At 46.1% G+C, this 13,596-nt stretch overlaps 2 protein-coding genes across 2 annotated transcripts in view; both read left to right on the top strand.

The window, feature by feature from the left end:
- RPS6KA4 (ribosomal protein S6 kinase A4) overlaps window positions 1–13,596 on the top strand; it is a 336,421-nt gene that overhangs the window by 222,153 nt on the left and 100,672 nt on the right. The gene's annotated exons all lie outside the window — the stretch shown is intronic.
- The window catches only part of CCDC88B (coiled-coil domain containing 88B), a 52,703-nt gene that overhangs the window by 1,151 nt on the left and 37,956 nt on the right, over window positions 1–13,596 (top strand). Inside the window, exons 3-8 of the mRNA XM_056853468.1 lie at window positions 1,313–1,416; window positions 5,624–5,682; window positions 7,861–7,944; window positions 8,814–8,945; window positions 9,269–9,387; window positions 11,344–11,425. Coding sequence (XP_056709446.1) covers window positions 1,313–1,416; window positions 5,624–5,682; window positions 7,861–7,944; window positions 8,814–8,945; window positions 9,269–9,387; window positions 11,344–11,425 — 580 coding nt within the window. The remainder of the gene's footprint in view (window positions 1–1,312; window positions 1,417–5,623; window positions 5,683–7,860; window positions 7,945–8,813; window positions 8,946–9,268; window positions 9,388–11,343; window positions 11,426–13,596) is intronic.

Here is a 13,596-nt window from a genome sequence, read left to right as displayed (position 1 = left end):
ATTGTACTTAATATTTTTTATATCATCTTTTATCTCATAATATATGGCTGGATTCCTACAAAACATATTAACGCATTTATACATGCCTTTAACCAACTACTCATATCAGCTTATATGCAACACTTATATATATATATGCGTGTGTGTGTATGTGTGTGTTTTAATTCTGTTGAGGTGGTGTGAAATCTTGACCAAGGAGCAGTGTGCCAGGGGATATCAAGGGCATCCCAGAATCAGGAAGTCAAGGTTCAGGGAGAGTTTGAAATAAGTTCCTCAGTCTGAGGATTCATGCCAGAGTGAATGGTTATATGAAGCCAGGCGGAACCCTAGTGGCTCATCCTCCCAATCTAGACTGATAGATGTAGTGCATCGCTGGCCATTGGCGCTAGAAGCACTATTGTGTCACTGTGTTTAAACCATCAGTGCTCTACTTGCAAGCTAAGGAAAACACATGTGGGCTTCACTGCTAAAGTCCTTGGGGCAGCCCCCTCTTGTGGAGCCCTATAGGGGAGCCCTGAAAAGCTTGCACTCACATGGCCCAGACTAGCCCAATCACGTCATATCTCGGTAGCTTCAGCAAGGTTGTCTTAAGGTAGTACTTGGATGAGAGACCACCAAGAAAGTCCAGGATTGGTACACAGAGGTGGGCAATGGCAAACAACCTCTGTTCGTCTCTTCCCCTGAAAACCTTACAGAATGACCAAAACTCAGCTGCGACTTGATGGCACTTTCCTCCACCACTTTGTAGACAAACTAGATGTGAAACTATATGGGAACCCAGTAGGGTTGCCAGGTCCCTCTTCCCCATCAGCGGAAGGTTTTTGGGGCAGAGCCTGAGGAGGGCAGGGTTTCAGGAGGGGAGAAACTTCAATGCCATAGAGAGTCCAATTGCCAAAGTTGCCGTTTTCTCCAGGTGAACTGATCTCTATCGGCTGGAGATCAGTTGTAATAGCAGGAGATCTCCAGCTAGTACCTGGAGGTTGGCAATCCTAGGACCCACTTCTGACTGGGCCCATAGAGTGAGAGAAGGAAGGGACTCACTCTAGTTCTTCCACCTCATGCTATCAGAATTACCCCACTGGGAATGCTGTAAGCTGTCTGTATCCTTTCCCCTGCAGAAGGGAACAGTTCAGATAGCAAAAATAGCAAAGGGTAAAAGAGGGTAAACGCTCTTCCCTATGCCTTAGCCCTAATCTGAATCACAGCCAGCTATGACATAAATAAAAAGGATGCATTCCCAGATTTCCTTTTGTCGCATCTAGCACGAGCCTTGATGCTCTCCTGTGTGCCTGGCTATGATTTTCTTCCACAGAGACCTGATTCCTGTGGGAGAGCAGCCTCCCTGGAGCAAGCTAAGTGACGAGGCCCAGAAGTTGCAGACGCTTCTGCAGCGGCTGAACAGATTCTACCAGGTGGGTAAGAATCCAGCCTACTTTCATGCCTCATCTGCCATTTCTGCCCGGAGCTCCCCAGTTGTCCTGGCAACTCACAGGCCAGAAGGAGAAAAACAGAGCAGATTTTAAGCACCTTAGAAGCAGATAAATACTATTATGATTATTGGCTCTCTTTATCACCAACTACTATTACCAAAATGGCGTTGTTTTTGTTGTTGGGGCTTTGTTAAGGAACTCTTTCTTTGTGCTCCAGCTCTAGAGCTCAGAGCTGATTCACATGTCACTAGGGTTGCCAACCTCCAGGTACTAGCTGGAGATCTCCTGCTATTACAACTGTTCTCCAGCTGGTAGTGATCAGTTCACCTGGAAAAAATGGCTGCTTTGGCCATTGGCCTCTAAGGCATTGAAGTCCCTCCCCGCCCCAAACCCCGCCCTCCTCAGGGTCCTCCCCAAAAACCTCCTGCTGGTGACAAAGAGGGACCTGGCAACCCTATGTTTCACTCAGTGGAAGACACATGTTCCCTACTCTTACACACAAAGCAAGGCATGCGAATGTGGGGCATCTTTATACATAGGGCTGCCAGCTCCAGGTTGAAAAATACCTGGAGATTTTTGGGGCAGAGCCTGAGGAGGGTGGGGTTTAGGGAGGGGAGGGACTTCAATGCCATAGAGTCCAATTGCCAAAGCGGCCGTTTTCTCCTGGGGAATTGATCTCTGTCGGCTGGAGATCAGTTGTAATAGCAGATCTCCAGCTAGTACCTGGAGGTTGGCAACCTTATTTATACATTCTACCCATAGAGCCAAATGCATAAGTAAAGTGTTTATTACTCTGAAGTAGTTCTGTATAACCTGATCAGTGTTTTCCCCCCTTTGTCCAGGATGATCTGCAACAACTGATCCTTACAACTCCACCTAATATATATCTTTTGGCCAGAGATCCCCTTACAGGTAGGCCCTTTGGTAGAAAGCCTGGGGTCCTAGATGTTGCGAGAAAGTTTTCATTTTCTCTTACCTCTGAGCTCTTTATTTTTTTGGTCTCCTCTGCCTGCTACTTACCAGAGCAGGAGCTAGAGAGTTCAATAGGAAAAGATAGATCTTGCACACTAAACACCCATAAAACAGTACACCAAACGTATAAAGTAAATCAGGCAGCTTTATTATACTTACAAGGAAATATAAAGCAAAGAGAGAAAGCAATACTTAACTGAATATATATATGACAGCACACACACTGACAGACAAACAGTCAGAGATCTCTGAGGTCGTTCCAAGGAAGAGACAGAAATGGGTCTCTCTCTTAGAAGGACCAAGACTGGGCAACTGGACCAGCCTTTTATAGCCTGAACCGTGAGAGACGGTCTCAAACAGCCCCCTCCTTCCAAATTCTCCAGGAGATGCGGTTTCACAAATCATGACTAATTTTGTTTGGAATATCCTGTTCCAAAATAAGTTTTCCATGTCCAGGTCTCTGATAAACTGCCTGTTCCGCCCGTCAACCAGTGTACAAAAACAATAAGCAGAAAATCTTGCTGCCTGTTTAAATAACCTTGTTACCGGTACTCTCAACATGATTTGGAGTACTTAATGTACTTTGGGTGACTAGCTCCTAGCAATGCAATCTCCTATGCCCTTTAGGGTCAAGATCCTAATTGGAGCTCCAATTAGGATCTTGACCCTAAAGGGCATAGGAGATTGCATTGCTAGGAGCTAGTCACCCAAAGTACATTAAGTCCCCCAGAGTTTCAGACGTTTGATCCCGTGGGCACGAAGGGATTGAAATCGCCAGCGCGCAACTTCGGCATTGGACTCTACCCTCCAGCACCTTATAAACATCATAAGGACTACATCAAGATTAAAACCTCACCTCCAGACGCCCAAGTGAGTAGATAAGAATCCTTCGCTTTTCACTGGCGTTATCGAATAATATTTAATATAAAATGAATTCTCGCCACACTAGACAAGCCCTACTCTCCTCTCTATATTTTTGTTCATTCTGACTTTCTTCCAAGGAACTCAGAGGTAGCATACTTGCTTCTCCCGTTACCATTTTATCCTCACAGCAACCCTGTGAGTAGGATTGCCAACCTCCAGGTGGTGACAGGAGAACAACCAGCAAAAAGCTCAAAATCAAATGACTATTTGAACTACAATTTTAAACAACAGTCTTGTGTATCTATCCACAAAAAAACACCAAGTGTTGCAAGCACGAAATACAAAGTGAGTATACAATATAACACAAATAAATATGAAAAAGGTACAAGGATATACAATATGAAACAAACAGGCAACTAGACGTCAAAAAATACCTTGTACCTTTTTCATGTTTATTTGTGTACTCACTTTGTATTTCATGCTTGCAATTGTTACACTTGGTGTGTTTTTGTGGATAGATACACACACTTGGTGTGTTGTTGTGGATAGTGTTTTTGTGGATAGATACACACACTTGGTGTGTTTTTGTGGATAGTTCTTTAAATGTGTAGTTCAAATAGTCATTTGAGTTTGAGCTTTTTGCTGGTTGTTCTCCTGTCGTTTCCTTATTCAGCATAAGGTGTTCCTAGTTGTGCTAAACCTCCAGGTGGTGGCTGGAGATCTCCCGCAATTATAACTGCTCTCCAGGTGACAGAAATCACTTCCCCTGGAGAAAATGGCCGCTTTGGCCACTGGACTCAATGGCATTGAAGTCCCTCCCCTCTCCAGACCCCGCCCACCTTAGGCTCCACCCCCCAAATCTCCAGGTATTTCCCAGCCCAGAGCTGGCAACCCTACCTGAGAGATAGCTTTGTCTAAAGGAAAATGACTGACTTAGCTCAGAGATCACCCAGAATTACACTTCAGGGGTCAATTCCCCTGGAGAAAATGGCAGCTTTGGAGGGTGGACCCTAAGGCATTATGCCCAACTAAGACCCTTCCCCAAACCTTGCCCTCCCCAGGCTCCTCCCCCAAATTTCCAGGAATTTCCCAACCTTGAGTTAGCAACCCTAGGAACCCAGGTTGTCCTAGTCAGACATTAAAACCACTACACTACACCATGCTAACTCTCAGAGGAAAGATGGCCGTGCTTGTATCTCTCCAATTTTAATATCATTAGCCAGTCTTAGGGAAAACTCTCTCATATCCTCCCTCATTCCCAACCTCGTATCACTTTTCCTTGCCTTTTCTCCCACCTAACAACACTTGTGTGTGTGTGTGTGTAAAGTGCAGGCTTCTATATGCTTCTGTTCTTTATGTCATTCTAATGCCTTGATCCTAAATGACAGTGGGTAGCCGTGTTAGTCTGTCTGCAGTAGTAGAAAAGGGTAAGAGTCCAGTAGCACCTTAAAGACTAACAAAAATATTTTCTGATAGGGTATGAGCTTTCGTGAGCCACAGCTCACTTCAGATCTGAAGAAGTGAGCTGAGGCTCACGAAAGCTCATACCCTATCAGAAAATATTTTTGTTAGTCTTCAGATCTGAAGAAGTGAGCTGAGGCTCACGAAAGCTCATACCCTATCAGAAAATATTTTTGTTAGTCTTTAAGGTGCTACTGGACTCTTGCCCTTGATCCTAAATATTTGTGCTGATATAAGCTGCTGTTACCCAGTTACGTTCCAGTCAACCTAAAATCCTCAAAATCCTCTTCAAGTTTTTCTCAATGTTAAAGAGAAAAATCCATCCTAAAAGCTCATATGAGGTTTAGGACACCAGCCTACCTGACCAACAGCAACCTAATCTCTCTCTTAATCTCCAACTAGTCTCTGGACTTTATTGTCTTTACAAGTGGTAATCAGTTTCTCTTAGGCCTTTTATGCATGGGAGGTTTTGCCTAGGATTTGCCATTGTCTAGAATGCACACTTTCCCCATCCAACTTCTCAAAACTCAACAATAAGCCCCCATGCAAAATTTTGAGAATTCAGATGAGGAAAATGTGCATCTAGAGCAAATCCAAGGCAAAACCTCCCGTGCATAAGTGGCCTTAGTCTCGACTGTATTCCATATAGAAAAACAATTCGTAGAGCAGCCACCCTCTGTAGCCACTCTAGGACTTTAATTTCTCATAGACTTCATGGTATACCATAGACTTTGCCCTCTGAAGCTGCCATTTCTTCTAGAATCTAGGGGAACTGATATCTCGTGTGGAGATCAGTTGTTATTCTGGAAAAACTCCAAGCCCCACTTTGCAGTTTGTAATCCTAGGAGGGTGCTTTCGGCTCCAAATGGTGATAACCGTTTATTCCGTTTTCCCAGCACAGGGTGTCAAGGAGATGAGGAAGCTGCTCTTACTTTTGCTGGGAGGTGCTGTACAGGTATGTTGGAGAGGACAAGGAACCATTTCCATGGTGTTATTAGCATATAACAGTGACAAGAAACCACACAGGCAGGAGCATTGCTTGTTGGGAGACATAGTCTGACAGGACAGGAAGTAGATTTGGGTTGGGCCTAGTTTGAGTGAATGATGATGATGATGCAACAGTTGCTTTGCATGTTTTCATTTGAGAAAAGAAACCTTCTTGGGAAGTTAACTTGTGATCCTGTTGCTTGACACAGCAGTTTACCCTCTGGGCTGCACCCAGGACTCTTAGTAGCGGTGGGATAAATTTGGACCTGTCTCTACTCTCTGAGGCTGATGGCTTCCTTTGAGGAAGCCAAGGATCTGCCCTGCCTAGGGTTGCCAGCTCAGGGTTGGGAAATACCTGGAGATTTTGAGGATGGAGCCTGAGGAGGGCAGGGTTTGAGGAGGGGAGGGACTTCAATGGGGTACAGTGCCATAGAGTCCCCCTTCCAAAGCAGTCATTTTCTCCAGGTGAATTGATAGGGTTGCCAACTTCCAGGTAGTGGTTGGAGAGCTCCTGATATTGCAACTGATCTTCAGCCCATAGAGATCAGTTCACCTGGAGAAAATGGTTGTTTTGGTAATTGTACTAACAATATATCAACTGGTACTAGGGTTGCCAGGTCCCTCTTCGCCATTGGCGGGAGATTTTGGGGGCGGAGCCTGATGAGGGCGGGGTTTAGGGAGGGGAGGGACTTCAATGCCATAGAGTTCAATTGCCAAAGCGGCCATTTTTCTCCAGGTGATCTGATCTCTATCTGCTGGAGATCAGTTGTATTAGCAGGAGATCTCCTGCTACTACCTGGTAGTTGGCAACCCTAACTGGCACCCAACCTCTGATCTAAAATTGTATCAGACACTCATAGTAGTGTTTTATACATATAGACATTGATTTGCAACCATAGTGTTGAATGTAAATCTGTGTTTATACCAATACATGTATAAATACACTACTGTGAGAATAACTGGAGAACAACAGTCAAGAGAGCTTTAGTGTGGAAAGCAAACCCTTTAGCGTTTGTCTGTGCTGCAGACTATACCCGTTCATGATCTCCTGCAAAGAATACTGGGAGTTTTATTTTTAGTGAAGGGTGCTGGGGGGCTTTCTGCTAGAGGCCTGATGCCCCCTGGCTTTAGAACTACAATTCCCAGGATTCCTTGGGAGAGACTGTATGGCAGGGATGGGGAACCTCAGGCCCGGGGGCCATATGCGGCCCCCGAGGACATTTTTTGTGGCCCTTGGGAGCTCCGGGGCCCTGCTGCGGAGGCGCAGTGCAGGGCAGCCCTCCCTGAGGGTGTTCCTGGGGCCACGGCTTGCAGGGGCGTTGCGGTGCCCTTTGGGCCTCCTCTCGCCGACTGACGGCTGTTGGTCGGCGAGAGGAAGGGGAGGGACGCTTCCCCCAAGGCTGCCCCCTATAGCCACAGCGTGCAGGAACGCCGGGGCACACTGTAAGCCCCTCTCGCTGCCTGTCGGCTACTGAGCAGCAAGGGGGGGGAAGAGGCCCGTGACTCCTGGCGGCAGAGCATGCGCGCAGGAGCCGATTGGGCTTCGGAGGGCCTTTTGTGGACTCGGGGGGGGGGAGGGTATGGAGCCTGGGGCCAGGTCGCGTGGGGCCAGCGTGTGTGTGTGTGGAGGGGAAGGCTTTTTTCTCTCCCTCTCTTTCTTTGTCTGTCTCCCTCCGTCCTTTTATTTCTCCCCCTCTTTCCATTTCTTTATCCCTCTCTCCCTTTTCCTCTTTCTCTGTTTTCCTTCCTTCCTTCCTTCCTCCCTTTCTGATCGACCGTGGGCTGCGCCCCCCTTGTGCCTCATTTGCTCGGGCCCACCGCTGGCTGCCCTCCCGCCTGGGAGGGGGGATGACCGGGGGAGCGGGGGCGCCCTCCAGGCCTTCTCTGCGTGGCCTGCCCTGGGGTTGCCAAACTCCAGGTGGTGGCTGGAGACCTGGCAACCCTAGCCTCTCCCCCCCCCACCGGGAGATCTACACCTGGTATGGCCCCCAAATGATGTTATAAATGTGCAAATGGCCCTTGGCAGGAAAAAGGTTCCCCACCCCTGCTGTATGGGCACGAAACTGGTTTAAATCGGTAGTGTGGATATGTCTACACTGCTTCAGTAGACAAGTTAGAGAACCTGATCGTCCTTGACCTCTGACAGTGTGAGCAGCGAGATGAGATCATTGGCCGTATCCAGACCCTGGACATCGATACTCAGGCTGCCCTGGCTTCTGCCATCCAAGAGGTAATAATAACCCTGTTTTTCTACCCATAATTTCCCCCACTAATGTGTTTTATTTCAAACTTCCTGTTCTTTGGGGAGAAGGAGGAATTCTGGGACATATGGGAATCTGGTGTAACATCACACTTGACGCTTCCTCCCCACATCCATCGTGTACCAAAATGTTCCAGAGACAGTGTGACCTGAGTATGGTTCCTTTTGGATTACCACAGGTGGAGGCAGAGAGGTACTCCTGGAATGCAGTAGATCAGACACCTCAGAGAGACACCCTGCCCACTGAGGGGCTTCACTTTTAACCAGTCCCCAGCTCTCTCTGCTCTGAAGACTGGCCTTTCTTCTCTCACACACACACACTCACACACACACTTCTGCCCTCTCCCTTTAGCTGTCTGTGTGACACCTTCTGCAAGCTCTGATGGTTCCTTGAAGAAGACATTTGTGAAAACTATCAGGAGACCATCTCCTGACAACTAGCTCCCACTGAGAAAGCTTCCACTGCCATCTCACTGAGAAAGCATCCACTGCCATTTCCTGACAACTAGCTCTCACTGAGAAAGCATCCACGGCCATCTCCTGACAACTAGCTCCCTTTGAGAAAGCATCCACTGTAATTTCCTGACTAGCTCCCCTTGAGAAAGCATGCACTGCCATCTCCTGACAACTAGCTCCCACTAAGAAAGCATCCACTGCCATCTCCTGACAACTAGCTCCCTTTGAGAAAGCATTCACTGCCATTCAGGAACACTAAAAATTCTTTTGTGGGAACTGAGACTAGCACCCTAAAATAATTCCTAGAATCCTCAGTAGCACACATTGGCTCTGTGGCAGCGTTCTTTGACCTTCAAGTTGACACAAGTTTCTCTCCTTTCCAGGTGACCCAAGAGCCCGAGAACATGCTGAGACTGCAGTGGAAGGAACTGGCACCCTTGGAGATGGAACGGCTCCTACAGGGCTTGGTGTCCCGTGTTCAAGACTTGGTGCATGAGCGAGATGCAGGCTTGGAGGTTTGGGATAGGATGTTTGTCACTCCCACCTTTTCCACAAAGCATGGCCTCGTGTCATAGGGTTGCCCCACCTCCAGGTGGGGCCTAGAGATCTCCTGGAATTACAACTGATCTCCAGACTACAGATTATCCGCTCAGCTGGAGAAAATGGCTGTTTTGGAGTGTTATGGCCTTTTATGCCTGGCTGTTTCCCTCACGGTCACCCCTCCGACCAAGTCTTTGTTTTGATAATGCATGCCATTTCCGATTGTCTCCCTCTGTGTTTCCCCATGTTTTGCCCACGTTTTCAAACTTGAGATACGCCCTTTTTTTTCTCGCCACAGAAATTATGGGAACTGCAGCAGGAACCTCCCCGAGTACCCCCATCCGAGAACAACTGTCAGCATCTTGGGGTGCAACTGGCCGAAACCCGAGCCCAGATGCGGCGTCTGCAGCATGAACTGTGAGTTGCGCCAAAACTATCATTTGAACTATGAACTATGCAGCAGGCGCCCTAGAATTATGAACTGATTGATGGTATTTGGATTTTGGTTGGAGTGGTGGTGTTTTGTTGATTTTGTAGTAATTTTATGTATTGTAAAGACACTTTTAAAAAATGGAAATACTGAGGACCTAGAGAAAAACCAGCATGGTGTAGTGGGCAGAGCATCAGACTAAGATCTGGGTGTCCCAGATTTTAATCCTCACTCTGCCATGGAAGTAGGGTAATACTGTGTTTAATACGGTCCCAGACCAACAATAAAAACTTTTACATGATAAAAATAATAGCTATATACATCAATAAATACATAATCGTACATTCATAGGAGAACTATTAAAAACTTAAGCTTAACTAAAACACAGTTAGAATCCACATATAAATAAAAAAACTCATTCGTTAGGTTCGACCCATGCTTGCCTAGTCTTCATAATTCACCATCCAAATTTGGCCATTTTAAAGGTAATCTCAGTGTCTTTATCTGAGAGCATATTAAAAAGGCGAGTCGCTCTAGTTCTCCCTGGGTGATCAGCTATTACAAGGGGAATGCCTTCTCTTATTTTATTATAAATTTTGCAGTCATAAATGACATGTTCAAGGGTCTCTCTGCTCCCATCAGAACAAGGGCATACGCGTTCACCATAGGAGATCTTCTTATATCTCCCCTCCATTATAGCTGAAGGGAGAGCATTACAACATAACAAGGTAAAGGCCCTCCTGTAATCAGGGTTTTCCAGATGAACAAGATATGGCATCGGGGTCACATTAGTAAGGGTGCTTCGATTGTAACACACATTTTTAAGTATTCAGATCATGCTGTCGTTCTACATCTAGTACTCTTTGCCTTATCAAGGCCCTGGCCTGCAAATACTCCATAGATAAAAGTAGTTCTTGAGAGAGCCCATAGAAGCCTAATTTATTCTTCAAACTCTCGACCAGGTAGAGGCAAAGGTGCCATGGAAGTAGGGTTGCCAACCTCCAGGTGATGGCTGGAGATCTCTTGGGATTACAATTGATGTCCAGGCGATAGAGATCAGTTCCCCTGGAGAAAATGGCCACTTTGAAAGGTGGACTCTATGACATTATACCCTGTTGAAGTCCTTTCCCTCCCTAAACCCTTCCCTTCTCAGGTTCCAGCCCCAAGATCTTCAGGTATTTCCCAGCATGGTGTAGTAGCTAAGAGCCGTGGACTCTAATCTTGAGAACCGGGTTTGATTCCCTACTCTTCCACATGAAGCCTGCTGGGTGACCTTGGGCTAGTCAGAACTCAGAACTCTCTTAGCCTCTCCTACTTCACAAGGTGCCTCTCCTACCTCTTGTGGGGAGTGGAAGGGAAGGTGATTGTAAGCCGCTTCGATACTCCTTACGGTAGAGAAAAGCAGGGTATAAAACCCAACTCTTCTTCTTCTTCAACCCAGAGCTGGCAACCCTACATGGAAATTTGCTGGGTGAACTTTGGGTCATCACTGTACCTCAGAGGGTTGTTGTGAGGATAAAATGGAGAGGAAAACATTGTAAGGCACTTTGGGTTCATATTGGGGAGAAAAGTGGGGTATAAATGAAGTAAATAAATAAAGTAAAATAAAGTAAAGGAGTTAGGTGCAGTGAGAATCCTTCTATGGCCCTCTTTTTAAAAGGGTTCTGTATGCTACAAATGTTTTCCCAGAATGTGGCATGGGATGTTGATTCCAGACAACGTCGTTTTGGTTTTTATTTAATGGTATACTTAACTGCTTTAACAGACTGAGGGTGGATGACTGGGGTGCGGCTGCCAGAGAAGCTTGAGTCCCAACAACCCCTATTTTTAGAAATTAATTATCACAGGGGATTTGATTCACATGCCCCACCCCGGGATTACTGGGGGATTTGGGCATTATGCCTTTGTTCCTCAAGAGGTCCTAATTCTCTTTCTGCTCACAGGGAAGAGAAGATGGAGGAGCTTCTGGATCAACAAGACGAATTAAAGGATTTGGAGGGGCAACTTCACAAGGTGCGGCAAGAGGTATGGTTGAAAGAGATTTGCCCTGGAGCAGCATGTTTTTATCTATTTTCAATTGCATACCTGTGCTCAAGAGCAGTTTACAATCATCCGCAACAACTGCTGAGAGATACATGCCAGTGTAAAACCATTTAAAAATATAATGAGACATTGATAGATTAAACAACCATTAAACAGTTCCACGGTCCACATATTTAAAAAGATCTACCGTGGTCAATCTAAAAAAAACCTTACACAAAAGAGACACATTATAGGCATTCCAGGATTATGCATGCCCTTTGCGTAGGGTCCCCAACCTCCAGGTACTAGCTGGAGATCTCCCGCTATTACAACTGACCTCTAGCCAATAGTGATCAGTTCACCTGGGGGAAATGGCTGCTTTGGCAAATCTGCAAGTATTTCCCAACCCGGAGCTGGCGACCCTATGTTTGCTATCATCAGAAGTTGCCTCTCATTCCCCCCGCGTTTTGAGGGACCTGTTTTATCTCAAATTTAAAAATGTGGGCAAAATGCAGGGAAATGCAGTGGGAGAGCAAGGCGACCTCTGATGTCATCGGAGGGGTTTTGGTGAGTTAATAGGGTTGCCAACCTCCAGGTACTAGCTCAAGATCTCCTGCTATTACAACCGCTCTCCAGCCAATAGAGATCAGTTCACCTGGAGAAAATGGCTGCTTTGGCAATTGGACTTTATGGCATTGAAGTCCCTCCCCTCCCCAAACCCCGCCCTCCTCATGCTCCACCACAAAAACCTCCCGCCAGTGGTGAAGAGGGACCTGGCAACCTTATGAATGAAACAGCTATGCATAAAAGACCACTGTAAGGCCCTTCTGAAGAACTCTTTATAGTGGAGCTAAACGAAGCAGCACCGCCACCTGTTGCCAGTGGAAGGTCTAAATTACACAGTGTTTTCGCTCTATGTAGTTAAACTTTTTTATGTAACAGTTCAGTCATAACAATACTTAGTGGTTTCGATTACTGCAATTAAGATGCATCTATACATAGAATTGATAGTATTTATATCATTTCATTGCTAAAAGTTATGTTAACTTACTTTCTTAACTTGCGAGAGATCCGGCATATTTGTTCAATATAACCTGTGATTAAACCATTGCAATTATTTTCACATAGTCAGTCCTATTGAGTTTAAAGGGGACTTTACTTCTTAGTAAGTGAGTTCTCTCCATTCTCTCAGAACTCTCTCAGCCCACGCGGAGGCAGGCAATGGCAAACCACCTCTGAATGTCTCTCGCCTTGAAAACCCGACAGGATCGCCATAAGTCAGCTGTGACTTGACAGCATTTTCCACCACTAAGTGAGTGGATGACTGCTGCCTTGTATTCAATGTTATGCACCGTACAAAATGGTTCACAAACTTAATTGGATAAATGATTGGGATGTGGCCTGTACCTGGATGGCCCAGGCTAGCCTGATCTTGTCAGGTCTCAGAAGCTAAGCAGGGTCAGCCCTGGTTAGTATTTGGATGGGAGACCACCAAGAAATACCAGGGTTGCTGTGCAGAGGAACTTTCTGGTGATTATGCACTTTTAATATCCTAATGCGTTCGTTATTGAAGATCCCATTTTGTTGATTGTTGTGACTCACTATGTGTAATCCGCCTTGAGTCCCTGTGAGAAAGGCGGACTATAAATAAATAAAATAATAGCATAAAATGTATCAGACAATAGGAGCAGGTTTTCTTCTTAGTGAACATAAGAACATAAGAAAAGCCATGCTAGATCAGACCAAGGCCCATCAAGTCCAGCAGTCTGTTCACACAGTGGCCAACCAGGTGCCTCTAGGAAGCCCCCAAACAAGACGACTGCAGCAGCACCATCCTGCCTGTGTTTCACAGCACCCAATATAACATGCATGCTCCTCTGTGAGTGATTGAGTGGAATAGTGATTAAGCGGAATCACTCTGTGATTGAGTGGAATCACTCTGGGAGTGATTGAGTGGAATTGTGAGTGATTGAGTGGAATAATGACATCATAAAAATGATAGTTTAGAATTCCATAAAGGCTCCTGGACTATCCTTGAGGGGGCTGGACTCTTACAGGCATCCCAGGTGACATTCCTGGAAGGGACAGATTAGATCTCTTGCCATCCTGGGTTCAGCAAAACCCTTATCCATCAAGTCTTGGTGGTGGAAAGTGCTGTCAAATCGCAGCCAACT

The sequence above is a fragment of the Euleptes europaea genome, chromosome 7 (genome assembly GCF_029931775.1).
Source record: "Euleptes europaea isolate rEulEur1 chromosome 7, rEulEur1.hap1, whole genome shotgun sequence".
Taxonomy (NCBI): Eukaryota; Metazoa; Chordata; class Lepidosauria; order Squamata; family Sphaerodactylidae; genus Euleptes; species Euleptes europaea.
This window is presented reverse-complemented; position numbering and strand designations above follow the sequence as displayed.